The following is a 20,970-nucleotide window of genomic DNA, read 5'->3' as shown; positions in this document are numbered from 1 at the left end:
ACATTTGCTTAGAATGAGCCATCAGCTTTGGCCTTTTCTGCCCTTTAAAGGCCTGTTTGCTTCAGCATCAGACATGAAAAAGACTACAGTGGAGCATTCCCAGGCTCTGTTCAAGACTGAAAATGGCTGGGTCACATATACTGCTTGCGAAAGGTGGGGCGACTCTATCCAGGCTGCTCAAATCCAGATGATCACTAGGTGGCAGCAAATAGTTAGCTTACTCTTTATCTCTGCTGCCAAATAGTGACTCTCCAGATGTATGCAAGCCAGGTATGTAGCCCTAAAAGGGGGGCTCCACCCTGTTCAATAATAATAGTAACTGTTCAACATGATACTGTAAGCTCAGGTGGCTTTGGGCCCAGTCTCGGTGCTTTTGAGAGAAATAACAGTCACACAAGAGCTTTGCAGACAAACACACATCTGCCTAAAGTTGTGCACTTGCAATCCAGCTATGCGCCCATGGCAGTAATGCCCTTGGTCACTTGAATGAGTGCTGTGAACATTCAGTACATGCCTCTTTGGAAAAAGGAAGATTGTGAAAGGGAACGTCCACCTTTTTCAAATATCTGAAAGGGTGTTATACAGAAGAGGAGAAAGGCTGACTCACTGCTATCCAAGAGAACAGGTTTGTCTCCAGTTGGTTTAAGGAAGGTAGACTGCAGCTGAATGGTAGGAGAACCTGCTTTCCCGCAGAAGATTTTCAAAGAGAGGATGGACAGCCATCTGTGATGGGAGGGAGATGCTCTTGCTCACTGAGTAGGAAACTGGATTATGTAGCCTATAAAACTCCTCTAAGCAATGTTTAGCATAGGAGCTTTTGTGATTTGCAAGGTCCTGTGTTGTTGCAGTTTATGTGTGGGTGCAGAGGCAAATCCCTTCTGTCCCGCTTGCTGGGGGGCAGCAGCGGGTTAGAGTTTGTGGTGCAGGTTCTTCAGTATTACTCTTTCACGGGATGCGTAAGGGAACTCCCAAGGAGAGAACAACACCTCCACCAACACGAGCTGGACAAACCACGGTATATAAACAGAGAGCAAGGCCCACTCCCTCTCGCACTGAAGATGTTGCCTAGTCTGGCAATGAAACGTCTGCAAGAAAACAACAAGGCTCAGAGAGCACCAAGGACTCCACAGTTCAACCCTGAGCCACAAATATTTGCTTCGATTGGTGGTGAATTCCTCCTTGAGTGAGGGGATTGTTCCTCCACCCCTAAAGGAGGCATTGGTTCACCCCCTCCTCAAGAAACCATTGCTGGATCCCACCATACTGGACACCTTTTGTCCAGTATCTAACCTCCCCTTTGTGGGGAAGATAGTGTAGAAGGTGGTTGTGCAGCAGCTTCAGAGGACTCTGGATGAAGCAGATTATGTGGACCCTTTTCAGTCAGAATTCAGGCCTGGGTATGGGATAGAAACAGCATTGGTCACACTTTTAGATGATCTCTAGCAGGAGCAGGATGGAAGTTGTGCATCCATCCTTGCTCTGCTTGACCTCTCAGCAGCCTGCAACACCATCCACCATGGTATCCTTCTAGACCAGCTCCGGGGATTGGGGGTGGGCAGCACTGTATTGTGCTAGTTCTCCTTCTTTCTCCAGGGTTGATACCAGTCGGTGACTGGTGGGGGGAGAACCTGCCCTTGGCCCCTATTATGTGGGGTGCCACAGGGTTTGGTGCTCTCTCCACTCCTATTTAACCACTGCATGAAGTTGCTGGGAGAGATCATCTGTCTCCATGGGGTGAGGTATCATCAGTACACTCATCAGTACACTCTCTGCCCTGGTGAACTAAGCAATGCTGTTATGTCCTGTCTGGAGGATGTGGGGGCCTGGATGGGGAACAATAGGCTTCCCCTGAACCCTGGCAAGACTGAGCAGCTCTGGGTTTTGGGGCTCTCCAGTTCAGGGACCATGCCATCTTTGCTACTGGATGGGGTTGCACTGCCCCAAACAGACCCAGTGCGCAACCTGCGAGTCCTGGACTCTTGACTCCTGCTCAAAGAGCAGGTGGCAGTCATGGCTAGGAGGGCCTTTGCACAACTTCATGTTGCGCACCAGTTGCACTGTTCCTGAATCAGGAGGCTCTTCTCACAGTCACTCATATCCTGGTCACTTTCTGGGTAGACTACTATAATGTGTGAGTGAGATGGGCAGTTTCCAAATTTGAAATATAAATAAATAAATGTGCTCTACACAGGGCTGCCCTTGAAGAGTAGCTGGAAGCTTCAGCTGGTACAAAATATGGCAGCACAGGCAGTTAGGTGTGCCCCTACAACAGCACATGCTACACCTCTGCTCCATGAGCTGCACTGGTTGCCAGTTTGCTTCCAGATCCAATTCAAGGTGCTGGTTTTGACCTTTAAAGCCCTTCATGGCATGGGGCCAGGTTATTTGCCACTGCCTCTGCCTGATTACATCTGCCCTTCAGGTCTGGGAGAAGAGGTATGTTGCGGGTCCTCAGGGCCGCAACTGGGGCGGGGGGGCAAGAAGAGCATGTGCCCTAGGCACCGCGCTGGGGGGTGCCAAAATGAGCACTGGGGGGCGCCAAAATGGGCACGGAATCCATGTTTGCCTCGGGTGACACAGACCCTAGTTGCGGGCCTACAGGTCCCATCTGCAAAGGAGTTACTGTATACGTGGTGGGACCCAGGAGATGGGCCTTTTCTGCTGTGGTACCCGCTCTATGGAACATCATTCCCCCTGAGGTGCAACAAGCACCATCCTTGACATCCTTCTGGATGTCCCTCAAAACATTATTGTGCCAACATGCTTGGGGATCTCAAGGTAATGGTGAACTAGTGAGGCGGCTGTGTTGCCTATGTATAACATCAAATCCTCTCTGCTAATCTGTTGATAGTAAATACTGAAGAATGTTTTTAATTGTAGAATTTTAAAATATTTTTTATTTTATAGTTTGTTTTTTATTTACACTGCCCAGAGTCGTGTTTTGTGAAATGGGCTGTTATATAAATATGATAGATAGATAGATAGATAGATAGATAGATAGATAGATAGATAGATAGATAGCCCCTGTATTTGTACAAAGCTCAACAGATGGCTCAGGGGCATTTATGTATTTTATATGTCAGAGTGCACACACAGAAATGTACGCTATCAAGGAATATCCTGTTTATATTTTATAGAATGTAATAATTTTCCAGTTTTCCTTCTGACCCCTTTGATTCCTTCCGTCTTGCTCTTCCCATTTTCTTTTCATGTTTTTCCACTTACTTGTCCTGGCTAAGCAAAGACCATGCTGAGACGAGGAGAAAGTCTCTAGTGTTTTATTTAACTGCTATTGTAGACAGAAAATCCTACCAAACTGAAGAAGCGTGGGAAAACCCAGACAGATAAACCCCAAAACTCAAGGCAGGTCTGTTCTGGGTTTCTTTGAATGACAGCTCAAAGTCTCTAAACTGCGCATGCGTTTTCCTCCTTGGATAGGGGCCGCCTCCTGCTCACCATCCGTACTCATGAGAAGAAACTTTTGAAAGGTATTCTCTGATGGCCCAACAGTTAACAAAAGAGCTAGACCCTAAAATCAGTCCAAAAGAGAAGTAGCCACTCAAAAGAAGATGATTAGGAAGGAGGATTAGCTAATTAATACAATCCAATGTCATTTCATCTTGAATTTTTCAGAAAGATACTCTCTCAAGTGCTCATGAAAGAGACCTCAACTCTAGACCCCTCAAGTGACCCTGGCAATGTATGCCAAAAAAAAAAAAGATCAAACCAAATTCAGGTTTTTGTTGGACACTGCAAAATCATACTGGGCTTCCTTAAGCAGCATCATTGCACTGTTTATGGTTTAACACTAATTCACTAGGCCAAGACTTTAAAAAACTGCATTGTAAATATGTCCTTAACCACAGAACACATTCTGGCTTTCTATGTTATTCAGGGTAGTAAAATAGCAGAATAAAGCAACTCTGGTTTCCTGTTTTATTTTAAGCCAAACTACTGACTGTGATAGTCCTTCCCAGTTTCCATACTATTTAAAACATCAAAACTAGACTTGGATTTGGAATTGGTTGATATCCCAAAAAGCTCTGGGCCAGAATACATGGGAGGGGTGTCCATTATTTCCAAATGTCCATTAAATCTGAAAATAGAATATTTGTCTCCAGTTATGCTATTTATGTAGTGATGTCATTAAGCAAATAATGTAAATGGATGCAAATAATGTAATTTGAATCATTTTTACATCATTACCCAAATGACTTAAATTGATGCAGATATTGAAAAATTAAGGTAAAATTAACATAAACTTAGCTGCCTCATCTGGATTTGTCCATTTTTATTGGGGAGGGGGGATATCTGGCCTGAAATTTTGTCCCAAGCCTGCTAAATGGAGGTCCATTGAATTGAGGTTTTAGTGTACATACGGGTATGCATACAAACACATGTATACCATACCTTTAGGAAGTCAAAGCATCTGAGCATGTAGGCTACCTTCTCAGCATTCTTTCCCTCATTAAGGAAATCAAGTTCAAGAGGCAAGTTCTTCTTAGCTTCTTCCACTAACCACATGAACTCAAAGTCTGGGAAGATTTGCTTCACAACCAAGATGAGGATCTGAAATCATAAATCAATAATCTTATTGGGTGCCATGCAGCAGGAAACTAGTACTGGGAACCAACCTACATGCAATACGAGTACATCCATGTGTTTAAATAGAGAACTGTCCCAGACGCATAAAAAGGGAAGGAGAAGGATTCCACTTTTAACAGCAAAAAGAGTATGGAAATAAAGGGCACATAATCCTTCCCGTCTGCCTACTACCTCTTCACTATGGGCACAGAGGCAGGCTATAAAATGTAAATAAATTAATGGGTAGCTTTACCACTTAGCAAAGCTCTAAAAGCAAAACTGACCTTAGAAATTAGGGCAGGGAAGAGAGCAGTCAGTGATCGATCAATCTCTCTATCTCTCTATCTCTCTATCTCTCTATCTATCTATCATCATGCTGCTTCAATCCTGAAAGTAATTCTAGGTGGCTCAGATGTTCAGCTTAAAATAACCATAGAAGTAATAAAATTAAAAAATAGATAACAATACATAACCACACAAGAGAGAGGACAACCAAATAAAATAGGATTATAGCAATCAGAAATAAAATACAGGGAGTAAATTAGTGCACCCTACACCAGGGCTTGTTAGAAGAGCTAAGTTTTCAGAGCTTCATGAAAGCCCAATAGGGCTGGGGCCATATTGATCTCATGGGGATACTGTTCCACAAGGTAAAGTGCAGTTACAGAGAAGACACATTTTTATGGTCCCACAAACTGGGACCAGGAGCACTCCAATTTTTCCAGATATTGCTAATCAGGCAGAGGTGACAGAAGAAAGATAGTCCCATAGGTAATCAACACCTTGAATTGCACCTAGAATCCCACTGGTAACCAGTGCACTCACAAAGCTGACATGTTACATGGGCAAAGTAAGGAATACCCATGATGCTTGACCGGCTGCATTCTAGACAAGTTGTAGTTTCCAAGTGGTCCTGAAGGGTAGTCCCATGTAAAGCACATTACAACAGTCAAAGAAAATGTGATTAGAGCATGAATGACTCCTGATCCAGAAAAGGATGAAATTGGCACAGAAGATGGGATTATGCAAAGGCTGTCACCTCTTCATTAAGCAGGAACTGAAAATCTAAGAGCACTCCCCAAATTACATACATGTTCTACCTGGAGAAGAACAACCACATAAAGAACTAAGTATGATAAATTTCTGTGATCAGAAGGTCCTTGAAACCAAACTCACAGAACTTTTGCCATGACTAATTTAATTAGCTGCCTCATCTGGATTTGTCCATTTTAATCGGGGGTGGGGGTGGTAGTTTAATATGGCCTGAAATTCTGTCCGAAGCCTGAGTTGCTTCATGGAAGATGGGTGGTGATGAAATTTGAAATATAAATAAATAATAAATAAAAATAATTTCAAAAGTCTTTCATGGTTAAACTACCATTTCATATAATCAATTCCTATACCTACATGAGGTCTTATAATCTTAATATTTCCACCTTTGGAAAATAGGAAATGAATCCTTATTGTTATAGCTGAATTCATAACATAAATTGGAAGGGATAATTTAGACCTCTGCATCCAAGACTTCATCCAGTGCAGGAATCCAAATTAAAGCATTTTAGAGAGATGGTTGTCTAGCTCTGGTTGAACACATTGCACATTTCTGTATAATTGATTCCATTTTTGAGCTGCTCTTGCTGTTAAGAAATGTTTTCTAACATTTAATCAGAATCTGTCTTCCTGTAATTTAAATTTATTATTATTATTATTATTATTATTATTATTATTATTATTATGTGTGCTGTACCCTGGAACAAGAGAGAACATGCCTTGTTCTTCTTTTACAATGACAGCCTTTCAAGTACTTGAAGAGTGCTATCATATCCCCACTGGGTTGTCTTTTCTCGAGACTAAATATACCTCGTTCCTTCAGTCTGTCTCCACAGGACTTAGTTTCTACTCCCCAATCATACTTGTTGCCCTTTCCTGAATCTGCTCCAGTTTCTCTGAATCCTTCTTAAAATGTGGACACAGTACTTGAGATGGATAAAACCAAAAATAGTGGAATGATTGCTTTCCATTATTTGGAAATTATACCTCTGTTGATGCAGCCTAAAACTGCATTTGTTTTCTTTGCAGTCATGTCACACTGCTGCCTCATATTTGGTTTGAAATCCACCACCTCTGAGATCTTTTTCACTCTGTTGAAGTAACTGTCCAATTATCTTCTGTTGTGGAGCCTCCTTTCATCAGCTGAAGTGTGGTTATTTGCTACTCCAATCCTTCGACCTTTCAGGGCTACTGGGAGCGTGCATTTGCTGCATATATATATCATGTTGTTTTCAGGCAGGGAGGCAAACTTGGCACAAACACTGCAAATCACAATTATAGGGTCCTGTCCATTCATTTTCACTTTTGCTTCTTAGGGCATCATTAGTAGAAAGACTATTGTTTCTCCTTTCATTGTTAGGTTTCAGGTTAGTACAAACTCTTTAGCTAGAGAGAAAATTTGTCATGGACTTCCTCTTAAACTGCCACAAAATTTCCCTAACAAACTTCTATTTGAGTATTTTGTGAGCTTGCTCCCTGGAATATGTCTATCTTATATTCCTCTTACATTCTCTGCTTACTCTGTAGAAAGCAGTCATTTAATTAACCCCAGTGGACAATCAGCAGCTCTCAAACTAAAGTGGCAGAATTGAAAAGGGATGGGCAGGCTTACCTCTGGTCAAATCACTTTTGGAAGTGATTGTACAATATAAATACAAACATAGGGAAAAAAACCTGGAAATCCTTCTTCCAAACTGCCACCAAGTGGGAAAAAAAGTGTGGGTTTTGAATTCAAGAAAGCCACCTAAAGAAGCAACATTTACAAAAATCCATATATTGCATTTTCCACAGATTGACTTGAAAAAAATGCCAGCTGCTTAGTCTAATCTAAAAAAAAATGATCTTAAGCTAACAGAGAGTTTCTACATTGTACAAATTTGAAGATGGAGCAAGATAGTCTATGAACCAAACCAAAGCACAGAGATAAAGAAAATTCTAACTCTGCTATCTTGTAGTTATCCACATTTTTGCAGCCCAGTTGCAGTAGCCCCAATATAAACAATATTACATATATACATATACATATACAGGCACACAGATATACATCATATATCTGAGGTTCAGTATGTAACAGAGATGCAACAACATTTGATGTTTTGGATAGTGTACTGCTTTATATGGTTGCAGCAGCAGCCACAGAAATGTCAGTTTGATTCCCCACTCCCCTCCCTTGAATATGCCTTTGCATATCCACCCATTATATGCATATTAACTGGAAATGTCTCAAATCTCCTAAGATGTTTATGATGTAAATTGTAAAGTTCTCTAACTTAAGTGGGATAAAAGAACACAGTATTGTTCCACATCTTTTTTTTTTTTTACAATGAATCACTCTTTTGCTTTAATTTAATAAGCATGATAGAGAAAGGTCCAATATAAGTTCTACCATCTTTCTACTTTTCTTTCCACTGCTAGAACGTTGTGAAGTTAAAAATCTCCAGTGCTACCTTTTTCAATATGGATTAGTTAATCATTATCACGGTTTCACTAGGGTAATGTGCCTTTAATTGGAAGTTTCCTCTTGCTTTTACTCTATAATTGTTCATATGACAGCATAAGCTGCTACAAAGTTTTTTATTGCTAATTAATTAATCTGCCCCTTTCTGTTTCCCACAGGGGAATTTTTTTCCCTACTAATTTCCTTCTGTGTTTTTTATAAGAACGTAAGAGCAGCCCTGTTGTATCAGGCTAAAGCCCAATGTAGTCAACATTTTTGTTTCTTACAATGAGCAACCAGATGCCTCTGAGATGCTTCAAAGCAGGAGATGGAAACACAACCTTTTACCACCATTGTTCCCCTGCAAGTAGTATTTGACAATATGCTGCTCCCAACCCACAAGCAACACTGAGTGTTCAAAATAATAGCCCTTCGTAGACCTGTCTTCCATGAATTTATCCAATTCCTCTTTTAAAGCCAACAGTGAAATGTTACTGTTTATTAGAAGAAAAGGAGCAAGGGAGAAGAAGAAAATAATATAGGAAACTGACTAATTACTGGGCAAGAAAGAAACAATGCATTAGTAATAATGACATTTTGCTGAATAAGAAGCAGTAACAGAAGCTAAGAGAAAGAAGTTACTAATTAATTTTGCAGGGGCGCTTTGCAAAAGGATCAGAGTAAATACATCCAGGATCATATTAACTACTGCATGGAATTCCTATTTTAATTCCCGTCCCTGGAGACTGGAAAAGCAGTACTTCACCAGTATGGATGCTTTAGTGTGGAAACAACCATCTTGGAAAAAGAGAGATGGATGGGGAATAGATGAATATAATGATTAAAAAATGGAAGCAATGCTTTAAAGCATATTCCCTCAAATGTGGTCATATGATGAAGATACCACTTTAGCTTGCCTTTCTGAGATCTAGATAGAAAAACTGGAGGAAACTTATCTATCCTGTTTCTGCCCACAAAAATACTGATGTGCTGCCAATGCAGGGCTAAGAAGAACCCAATTGCCAAAGTGATTATGTGTACTCTCTAAGCTCTTGGCTTCCCTCACCAGGATTCCAGTTTGGCTGATTCTGAGTATCAAGTGGAATGGGCTCTGAGGAAAGGAAAGGACTGTATTCTTGCTTAATGGTCTCCATAACTAACTTCTTCAAGTTATTGCATAAATTTGATATATAATAATAACAGTGCTAAATAACTGTGTGTGTGAATCACTGGTTCAAATAATCAAATAAATCACATTTGGTGAGTTCATACAACATCCCAAGCTAAAACCCATAACTTGTAAACCAAACTGGCCAGATTCAAAACACAAGACAGTTTAGCATGTTGGGTGAATACTATCTTTGTGATAGGTATATGTGTCTTGATTGTGTTAAACATGATATGCACAACCTTTTCAGCACCAATGATATATGCTGGCAATCGTGGCAGGCACAACAGCAGCATGGGCAGTAGAAATAGCAGAATGTGGAGAAATGGGAAATAGTGAGAGAGGACCAGCAAGTGGGAGGTTCAAAGCAAATTGGCATGCTGTATTAGCAGAACATATCAACAAAAACCAATGGTAGCAATGACAAATCAGAGGCCATTGTGGAACGGGTTAAAAAGTTTCAGAAAAGTCTCTTTGTAGGTAGATGGCTATTGGTTGTCTGCCTATGTTTTAAATAACATGCTCACATAAAATTTTATGCAGATATAGAGATCCAGCTTTAAATGCAAGAAGCCATCTCTGCTCTGTATTTGATTAGTTACACACACACTTATAGTATACACTACTTCTCTTTCACATAGCAGTTGAAAAATATGCAGTTTGTTTTCTGAAACTGTTTGTTTGCTTGCTTGCTTGTTTGAAAAATCTATATGGCTGCCCATCTTAAGCAACTCTGGGTGGCTCACAACAAACCTTTCGCTTTTAACAAGCTAAAGACATGCTCATTGAAATAAAAGAATCATAATGCCAGAAGAGATCCAACCTGAATTTTTCAGCCTGCCTGCATTAGGGATAATGGAGAGCATTTTTAAAGTGGTTACAGAAAGCCACTGATTTACCTCCATCAGTAGAATATCCTTAGAACTCTGTGCTTGGACCTTAGGGTGCTGAACCTTCACAGCAACTGTCCTCCCATCATGTAGCACAGCCTTATGGACTTGGGCCAGGGATGCTGCCCCCAATGGAACATCTTCAAAACTGGCAAACAACTCATTGATCTGCAAGGAGAAGAGAGACGTCAAGTTTGCAGATGCTGAAGTCTGTCAATATTTTAGCCCTTGAACTTTTGCAGTAACCAAGAACAAAATACAGCAATATAACCTATTATTGTAATATTTAGAAAGACAGCGTCACTGAGAGAACTGAAGAATTCAAACATCATAAGTGTTAAAAACCAAAAGCATAATTGTCATCATGTAGTTTGTCCATACACTAAACCAGAGTTAAGATGAAAAAAGGCTTGGCTGTTGTTTAATTAAACAATTTTTACCTTTATCTTGCTCAGTGATAACTGAAAGTAGTTATACACAGAAGTGTTTTTGTGACACAGACATTCTACCACTGGTGAGCTGGACAGCATAGGTAATATTACAAGCACACTTCATCCTTGTTTACTGCATGAAAATCAGATTTAACCTGTTAATTAATTTTACTATCTACAATAACATTACTTTGTTGTTCTCTTACTCAGGAAGGTCCACCTTGAGAGCAATCACTAAATACCCCGGAGAACTGAAGTCTTTTCTCACTGTTTTTAGAACATTGCCATTTCAGATGCCAGATGAACCTTGGCTAGTAAGGATAATTTCTTCCATTAGGCAACAACCAACCAGGTCTACCACAAAATGGGCCTTAATCAGGGGGCCGAAATTCATAGCCACATCACAAACAGTTATCTGTTGTAATCACACTTTGTGCTGCTAGAATTACTGTTAACACAACACAAATGTCACTTGTTATTTGCTAAGTTAAAAAATAATATGCAAAGCTCTAAGAGAAGGCTTAAAAGGAAGAAAGACATATTCACAGAAAATGCAACAACCTATGCCCCACCCCCAGGATGGCCTCTGAAAATTAAGCTGTGTTTCCTGCTTTCCAAAAGGATGTAAAAGAGACACTATTTTAATTTAGCTTTAGAAACATATGGTGTTTTCTAATGTGGCTAGGATAGATAGTATCATTTTAATGTTGTATTTTATCATTTACTTTTGTATATTTCTTGTACACTACCCTGGTAGACCCAAAGGTGACAAAACAATTCTATAAAGAAAGAAGCAAAATAGATATGTCCTAATTGTGAGCTTCCCATACACATTTATTTGGTTGATGTGAAAATCAAACGCAGGTCTGATCCAACAGTGCTATTCTTACATTAGCAGGGTGTTTGAGATGGCTTTTCACATATTTTCCAATTGGTTATGTTCACATATAACCATAAACAAAGATTTCTAAATCATAATTTGCTAAACAAGTCCTAACGGATTGGTCACCCCATAGCAGTTTAGCTGGTGGGGTTCATACCACACTGAGCAAGAATCAAGCAGATCACATGATGGTTTAGTATACTGTATGAGGCCAGAATATACCTTAACTGGATAATGGTTGAGCTCACACATTGCACTGAGTCACTGTGTGGCTGACTTTGAACCAATTATGTGGTTTATTTAATAACCATAATAAAACCAAACAGGGCTTAGATTATTAACCTGACCATAATTAAAGGTAACGGATTCAACTGCTGCATATGGTTCTGTGTTGTCTCATGTCCATTCAATGAAAGACATAACAGGCAGTGAAAAGCTAGACAGAAGATAAGCAGAATACAGTAGATAGGTTTGCAATATCTCAGCTGCAAAAATTTGGACAACCATGAAATGGCAGTAAAGCTAAACTCTTTGCTGCCATCTAGTAACCATCTAGCTTTTTGCTGCTCAATTATGGGAGTCCTAAGAAGAGGATTAATCAGAAAAGTACATATTGGAATTGGACTAATCGGAGAGCATGGCATGATGGACAGAGAGAGAAAATACAGGAATTTTACATTGAAGGTTCAACCTTAAATTGGGATTGGCTTCAAAGCTATCTTGAATCCCCTGGGGTTTGGCCAAGCTTGTTTAAAAATCTGGTAGCAGATTTGAAAGAAGACAACTTACTTGTCCCCTACTTATCTCATATACATGCATACATATATATGCGTACACACACACAATCTAAACACACACAACAGAGCCAGCAGTCAAGGAATACATTATATATGCAGAAATTAAAAGAAAACAAATTGAATGCTAGTGCATTTTATAGCCTACTTTTTAACACAGTAATTAAAGATGGGAACTGTAGCAAGCCAGCAATTAAACATGAATAAAACACTTTTAAACAGCCTACATGCAAAGCATCCAACAGAAACCTTTTGTGTTGATGAAGGGGGAGGAAAAGAAGCAGCCTGTGCCTACACGCAGCTGCTGACAGCAGCTTTCCCTCCCTTCCTCCTCCTCCCGGCAAGCACGCAGACACACCACTTCTTGCCTCTGCCACCCTCTTCTGCACTGCTTCTACAATAAGTTTTACCAGCAGCTAACTGGCACATTTGCAGCAATTAGATTCCAATGGAGTCTCAGCTGCCTCCAGTAATTCACAGGGAGGGCACCTTTTAATTTTTAAAATTTATTTTATTTCTCTGCCGGCAAAATCAATTAAATAGAACAACTGCACTTGAAAAGAACTAGTTACATATTTTTTCATAATTATGGTGGATCCATGATTCATTCTTCGGATATCCTTGCCACCAGAAAAATTGTCTTCCTTTCATACATTTCATGAGATATTAAGATTACATTTTAGTTCCCCCACCCCATGAAACCCAAGTTAATGTTCAGTCAGAGGTCAGATGGCTTGGAGAAATTAGTAATGTTGCCAGGGGGCTGTTTTGCTTTTTAATAGTTTCATGATATCACCAAAACTACTATACTTGACTAGCGGTTTACGTATCATGGAGAAGCAGTAGATATTCTCTGCGTTCACGATCACTCCATAGATTGGCATGATACAGTGAGCCACAAACTAGTCTACAAATTTTAGTCTGACATGGCATGTAAATCCCACCCACATAGTTGGTGATTACAAAGTATGGTAGTACTACCAAGCCTGGTAGAAACATAGTTACTATAACAATTATTTAAATGAACTAAAACAAAACAAATTACATTATGGCTTAGTGAACCCAATCAGTCTCTGAATCTTCATTTAGGAAACCAATCCTTCTCTCTACAGTATGTCACTCGATCACAAGAAAGGCTATTGGGAAATGTAGTCTTCAAAATCCAACCCTTGTTACGATTTCCTATGTGCTAAATGAGATTTCTTGCTAATAGGTTTCACATTCATCGAGCTGCATCTTTGAGCTATCTGGCATACCAACATCCATACTGTATCTCCCTATGTGCCACTGCTAAGCCTCATGAGTTTTGGGTCCAAGACTCCATAGAATCACCTTATTATAAGTGGCCCATAGCCAAGCATTACTTATCTGGCCCAGTGCACCCTGGGCTACCACATCTGGGTTGCAAAAATCTGGATGACCACTAGATGGCAGGAAAGAAATGTCTTTGCTGCTACCTATGGTCATAGTGAATTGTGCAGCCCAAATATGGAGCCCTCATTGCACTGCCAGATTGATTTTAAGCTGTTGAGATGCGTGGAAACATTTATCTCATTGAATATTGAAATTCAATCTGCACAGCCAGATAATTTACATTATAACATCCTTCACTGCTGGGGCTGATTTTTAATCATGCAAATAATATATGTAAAGACAGAAATAATGTTTATAATAATCATGATGAGAGTGGTAATACAGGTTGGGCGGAAATTTGAATCAGTAAAATTCCTAGCTTCAGCCATTTCTAGACATTTTTATGAGGATGAGAACACACAGTAACTCAATGGCACTTATATGCTTTGCATAGAAAAGATTCAGCTCCAATACTTGCCACTTCTAGTTAGAAAGATCAGGTAGCAGGCGACAGGAAGAACTTGGTCTGAAATCAAGGAAAGCCACTGCCAGTAGCAGAAGATAGTTTAGCTGGACTAATCTGTCATGATGCAACCGCCCTAGAAGAACAGCTACATTTTTCTTGCCGCAAAAACAACAGAGTCTTGTGGCATCTTGTTGTTGTTGTTGTTTATTCGTTTAGTCGCTTCCGACTCTTCGTGACTTCATGGACCAGCCCACGCCAGAGCTTCCTGTCGGTCGTCAACACCCCCAGCTCCCCCAGGGACGAATCCATCACCTCTAGAATATCATCCATCCATCTTGCCCTTGGTCGGCCCCTCTTCCTTTTGCCTTCCACTCTCCCTAGCATCAGCTGTGGCATCTTAAAGACATAATATAGCAGGGTTTTTTACTGTATTCCACAGAACCCTAAGGGACAAAAAAAAAAACGTTCACTCAAATGTAGGAGTGAATATTTACAGTGGAAAGGGTGTGGCTTGTCAGCTGACCTGAAGTCCCCCACCCTGGGGGGTGGTGTTTGGTGTTTGTGCTCATGGTAACTCAACCCTGTTCCTGACAGGCAGCGGTAGCAGCAGTGAAAATGATGGGTACAATTTTTACCTAGGAAAATGCCTCCGCCCAGCAGCACCCTCCCTACCTCTTGATCCAGGGTTCTTTTTTAAAAAGCTTTTAAAGTTCCATTACCTGAAAAAGTTTGAAACCTCCTGTATTTATAGCACAGGTTTTCACCGGTTTTCATGTATGTGGTGTCTAGTCCACAAAACGTGGTATTATTAATACATTTGTTAGTCTTCTTGGAGCCAGAAGGTTCTTTGCCTTTTCTGACTTGGAAAAAAGAATTTATGTTGCTGTAGGAGTCGAGTCTGACTCTGAGGCTGAGGAAGGGGAAATCAAAACCTATGCTAGGCAACACTGGAAAAACAAAACCTATGCTAGGCAAAATGGGAAAATCAAAAACCCAAGTGACTCAGCAGAGCAGGAAAGCCTTGAGCAGCTGATTGGGCGGAATCAGGAGCCAAATTCAAAGCCGCCAATCAGAGCAAGAGAAAGGCGAGCCGAAAAGCGTGCCAAGCAAAAGGAAGCCTGATCGGCTCCGGAGGAGAAACGGTGTGAAGGGAACAGCTTAAAAAGGAGCCAGTGCAAGGACCGGGTCACCGGAGACAAATATTCCAATGAGGTAACTTTTCAGAGAAGAGGAGCCAGAACCATTCTCAGAGCCTCGCCCTGTAGCCGCTACAGAACCAGGACCTTCTCAGCCTTTTGCGCCTTGCCTTACCATCCTGCCACGAAGCCAAGCCGAGTCAAGTCCTGACGCCTCGCCTCCAAGCCCGGTCAAGTCTTGCCTTGCCGTCCTGCCACGGAACTCAGCCGAGCTGAGCCCTGTCACCTTGCCTCGAAGCCCAGTCGAGTCTTGCCACCCTGCCCCAACACGAAGCCAAGCCGAGTTGAGTCCCACCGTTTTGCCTCGAAGCTCCGCTGACTCTAGCCCTACTGCCTTGCCATGAGGTCCAGTCGAGTCCAGTCTTTTCGCCTTGCCACAGAACCCAGTCAAGGCTAGCCTTGTTGCCTTGTCACGATCCATAGCCAAGTTTTGCCTTGCAGTCTTGCTGTGTTCTACAGCCAAGACTGATTCAGCCGCTTTGGCGCCAGTTCATGCCAAATCCTGTCCTGTCTCTCTGTCATGGTCTTCAGTCGAGTCCTGCCTAGCCACCTTGCCACAAATCCCAGTCGAGTCCAGTCAAGCCACGTTGTCATGCTCTCCAGAACCTGGCTTCGCTATCTTGCCAAGCACTCTGCCATGCCCAGTTGGGCGTGAATTGAACTGAACTCTTATTTAAGAGACAATTGCTAATTGTACATAGTTGCATTGTAAATAAAAAGAATTTCTTTTTATTTGCCTGATTGCCTCATAGTCTAAACAGAACAGTTGCTACACCAGCACTCAGAAAGCTTCTGTTGAAACAACTCCATAATAGACCAACCTTAATCCATCCTGCCCCAATTATTTAAAAATTAAATAAGATGCTGAATCATTGAAACACAGATCCCATACTCATTAGCTTTCACAAGACCTAGGCCTCTAAGGTCAATCAAATAATAAACTAAAAAAAAAAAAGAGCTACTTTACATTTGGACACAAATACAATTCTTCCTTCCTTCCATCAATGTATGCATTCTGTGCTCAGAAATAAAGTGTCACATTGTTGCTCCAGGAGTTATTAAGACAGCAGAAGATGAAAGATTAGATTTATCATAGCAGATAGTGGATTATGAAGAATAATTCATCAAATGTCAGAACAAACTGTTCACAATTTCTAGAAGCTAGGTTAAGTCTGTGAAATCTGATTGGACTTCTTCTTGACTAATGAATGCCAGACTTAATTGATGAGACTCTAGCTCGGTTGTCAAAGTCCATATTTATTAAGTATTCCTAATAATAACAACTTCTGTGCAATATAGTGCCTTTCACTCCAATCTGAGGAATTGGAGTGTATAAAATTTCTTTCCCAACTGTTAATGGAGATGGATCATGCCTTATAATTATTGTCTATTATTTGGCCTAGCGGATGCTTTGCTATAGTTATTGCAAAGCCTGACTAAGGTAGACAGCAATAACAATGAGATGGAAAGAGGAAACTTCCCGATAACAAATGCATTAGTCTCTTTGTGGTTATAGGTGTCTTATACATATCTAGTTAAATTATGTATGAAAACATGTTTAGATCATTTCAGCAAACTCTACCATCTGTATGAGCACCAGCTGAAGGAGGAAGACCTGCACTGTCAACCCTATCCACAAAGTTATGGAATTCACTTGGACCATTTAAGAATAATTTAGGCAAATTGGTTCAGCTTTAGGAAAGGGCAAAAAAGATAATCAGAGGGGTAGAAATTGTTTCTTATGAGGAGAGACTGAAGGAACTGGGAATATTTAACTTTTGAGGCTGAATTAACACTGAGTGAATGAACCAAGAGAGCTAATACTACAGGTGTTTAATTGAATTGTTGAGGTCTTTTAATTCTCCCAATTTTCAGTTATACCACTGGGCTTATATTGAATGTACAATTTGGGCCCAATGCATTAGTTAAATCTGAAGTTTCTAAGCTATTAATATTATTATAAAAATGTTTTTGAAATTTCTAAACCTTCTGTTAAAAAGTTTACAATTGAAAAGTTGTATTATGATAGATAATGGATAATTTGTCAGTAATTTGGAACACTGAATTAGAACAAAATGTTTTAACAAATAAATTTATTGAATTAGTATCCTAAGCTCCTAAAATGGGTTATTTCAAACAAATATTCTTTTTTTAAATACAATGAACACCCCAGAGAATGATTATCAAGGTTTGGGTTTCAACCTTTGTGTGCTGGAAATGTCAGAAGGAATTCTGACTCCTGTTTGGGGCTTGTTCTATGTTGACACCATTTCAGTTTAATATTCATAGGCAATGCAGGCTCAAGAATATATGATGTCCCTAGGCCACATTGACTGATGGTATCACTTCCTGCTGATGTAAAGATTTGCGTTTTTAGAATGAATGGGAAGGAAGGGCAGCATTGGCACCCCCCCCCCTAAGCTCTGGCACCCTTGGCCAGTGCCTACTCAGCCTTAGCCTAAAGGCAACCCTGTTCATAGCACTGTAAGTAGGGCACTTTGGAAAGAAATAAGGGTCAAAGATTTATGTTTGGGATTTAAGGGTCAAAGATGTGGAATTTCATTCTGGAAATTTGGAACCTACCCAAGTGTGAAGAACTTTGGATTTATCATCTACAGGGAGCAACTTAATGTGGTTATTTTACTCTGGTGGAAACACTCTAGCATATCTAAATTAAAATCCTGGATGGAAAATATGTTTATCCTATCCACCATGGATTGACCTTCTACCCACACCAGAGGAAAACTGATCAATATAATTCTGTGCAGTCAAGGTTTATTTTGATGTTTAAGATTTAAGTACTATCATATATTTAATCATTTTAATATATAGCAACTATTTTTCTTGCTTTTTTCTCTACATTTTAGTTATTTTCCGATTTATTATGTTCTTTTTTATCATTTTTCTCTTTTGTGACAGATTAAAAAGCCATATTTCCCCCCCCCCCTCAAAAAACAAGTGTGGAATCCCCAAAGTTTAGAAAATGAGAACAAACCAGGGTTTCAGGTAGCTTTGTTTTTTCTCATGATGTTGCACAGGTTTTGATGAGTCTTAGAGCTGAAGAAAAAATTGTAAGTAACAGACAACTTTTCTTGATTTGTAGAACAATTTTAAGGAGAAAAAATAGAATTGTCTGAGATTTATGGCAAACTCATGAAAAAGAAAACTTGAGAATTGCCAGTATAAACGATAGCGGATATGACCTGATTTTAACGTAGCCAGGGGTCTTATATAAGCTAAGCTAATCTTCATGGTGAGCAGCAACAGAATAAATTATAAAACAAATGTAGGCAAATATTCTACATTTGAGTAATTTATAAAAGTAGCTTTATTTGAAAACAAAACAAAACAAATTCTTTCTTTTGGCATTTTAAGGAGTCATCCTCCACTCAACCCAGCTTTCTATTAGTATGTGCTTGGTGAACAATACAATAGTGGCCATTAGCCTAATTTGATTAAAAAGAAAAAAGAAATCTGCACAGAGATACTTTAAGGAAATGCTTTATTCTGTCCTAATTTATTCTTGCTTATCATCCACATTCAGCCAAATACACAGAAAATATTTAATTAAAGTCATAAGTTAATGAAAGGTAGAAATAGCAATAAAATCAGTAAGTCTGGATTGATCAAGTATTCTAATATAAGGGTATCACCAGAAAAAAAGGAGTAGCAAAAATATGTAGCCAGAGACTAGAGCAGGGAAAGCAACAATGGAGGAAAACAGTGAGGCTACAGTGGGCAACTTAACAAAGCCAAGCATTTTGACCCTGTCACATACATGTGCAATTCGGATTTTCTATTTCTTACCCCTGGGTTTGGGAAAGTAGTTTTAGAGTTTTCATCTTCCTCCTTTTCAAATGTATTTAAGCTTATTTTTGGATTTATACTGAAGTTTTTGTGTGTGTTTTTGCCTCAACATTTCAGGAAACTGAACCAATGCAATCTGGCCATTGTCAGAGGCCTCTGGGGATTGAAAAATGGGGACTGACTGAGGACCACTGTCTCACCCATCAAACTCCAACCATGCAGATCTATTTTTGTATTTATATTTCCCCTTTACTCATAATTATAGCTTTCCCCCCCTCTCCTATCAAGAGACAAGCTTCAAATACAATTGTTGTTTATTCGTTTAGTCGCTTCCGACTCTTCGTGACTTCATGGACCAGCCCACGCCAGAGCTTCCTGTCGGTCGTCGACACCCCCAGCTCCCCCAGGGACAAGTCCGTCACCTCTAGAATATCATCCATCCATCTTGCCTTTGGTCGGCCCCTCTTCCTTTTGCCTTCCACTCTCCCTAGCATCAGCATCTTCTCCAGGGTGTCCTGTCTTCTCATTATGTGGCCAAACTATTTCAGTTTTGCCTTTAATATCATTCCCTCAAGTGAGCAGTCTGGCTTTATTTCCTGGAGGATGGACTGGTTTGATCTTCTTGCAGTCCAAGGCACTCTCAGAATTTTCCTCCAACACCACAGTTCAAAAGCATCGATCTTCCTTCTCTCAGCCTTCCTTATGGTCCAGCTCTCACAGCCATATGTTACTACGGGGAACACCATTGCTTTAACTATGCGGGCCTTTGTTGTCAGTGTGATGTCTCTGCTCTTAACTATTTTATCGAGATTTGTCATTGCTCTTCTCCCAAGGATTAAGCATCTTCTGATTTCCTCACTGCAGTCAGCATCTGCAGTAATCTTCGCACCTAGAAATACAAAGTCTTTGACTGCTTCTACATTTTCTCCCTCTATTTGCCAGTTATCAATCAAGCTGGTTGCCATAATCTTGGTTTTTTTGAGGTTTAGCTGCAAGCCAGCTTTCGCACTTTCTTCTTTCACCTTCATCATAAGGCTCCTCAGTTCCTCTTCACTTTCAGCCATCAAAGTGGTATCATCTGCATATCTGAGATCGTTAATATTTCTTCCAGAGATTTTAACTCCAGCCTTGGATTCCTCAAGCCCAGCTTGTTGCATGATGTGTTCTTCATACAAGTTGAATAGGTAGGGTGAGAGTATACAGCCCTGCCGTACTCCTTTCCCAATCTTAAACCAGTCCGTTGTTCCATGGTCTGTTCTTACTGTTGCTACTTGGTCGTTATACAGATTCTTCAGTAGGCATACAAGATGACTTGGTGTCCCCATACCACTAAGAACTTGCCACAATTTGTTATGGTCCACACAGTCAAAGGCTTTAGAATAGTCAATAAAACCGGAATAGATGTTTTTCTGAAAATCCCTGGCTTTTTCCATTATCCAGCGGATATTGGCAATTTGGTCCCTAGTTCCTCTGCCTTTTCTAAACCCAGCTTGTACATCTGGCAATTCTAGCTCCATGAACTGCTGAAGTCTACCTTGCAGGATCTTGAGCATTACCTTACTGGCATGTGAAATGAGTGCCACTGTTCAATAGTTTGAACATTCTTTAGTGTTTCCCTTTTTTGGTATGGGGATATAAGTTGATTTTTTCCAATCTGATGGCCATTCTTGTGTTTTCCAAATTTGCTGGCATATAGCATGCATTACCTTGACAGCATCATCTTGTAAGATTTTGAACAGTTCAGCTGGGATGCCATCATCTCCTGCTGCCTTCTTATTAGCAATGCTTCCTAAGGCCCACTCAACCTCACTCTTCAGGATGTCTGGCTCTAGCTCACTGACCACACCGTCAAAGCTATCCCCGATATTGTTATGCTTCCTATACAGGTCTTCTGTATATTCTTGCCACCTT

At 40.3% G+C, this 20,970-nt stretch overlaps 1 protein-coding gene across 2 annotated transcripts in view; it reads right to left on the bottom strand.

Moving 5' to 3' along the window:
- Positions 1–20,970, bottom strand: part of ADCK1 (aarF domain containing kinase 1) — a 114,660-nt gene that overhangs the window by 23,195 nt on the left and 70,495 nt on the right. Inside the window, exons 5-6 of one of the 2 annotated variants that reach the window (XM_063290179.1) lie at positions 10,139–10,297; positions 4,411–4,569 (exon numbers count right to left, since the gene is read on the bottom strand). In XM_063290179.1, coding sequence (XP_063146249.1) covers positions 4,411–4,569; positions 10,139–10,297 — 318 coding nt within the window. The remainder of the gene's footprint in view (positions 1–4,410; positions 4,570–10,138; positions 10,298–20,970) is intronic. The other variant, XM_063290180.1, reaches the window with a different exon arrangement.

This window comes from Candoia aspera, chromosome 1, assembly GCF_035149785.1.
Source record: "Candoia aspera isolate rCanAsp1 chromosome 1, rCanAsp1.hap2, whole genome shotgun sequence".
In the NCBI taxonomy this organism is placed as follows: domain Eukaryota; kingdom Metazoa; phylum Chordata; class Lepidosauria; order Squamata; family Boidae; genus Candoia; species Candoia aspera.
This window is presented reverse-complemented; position numbering and strand designations above follow the sequence as displayed.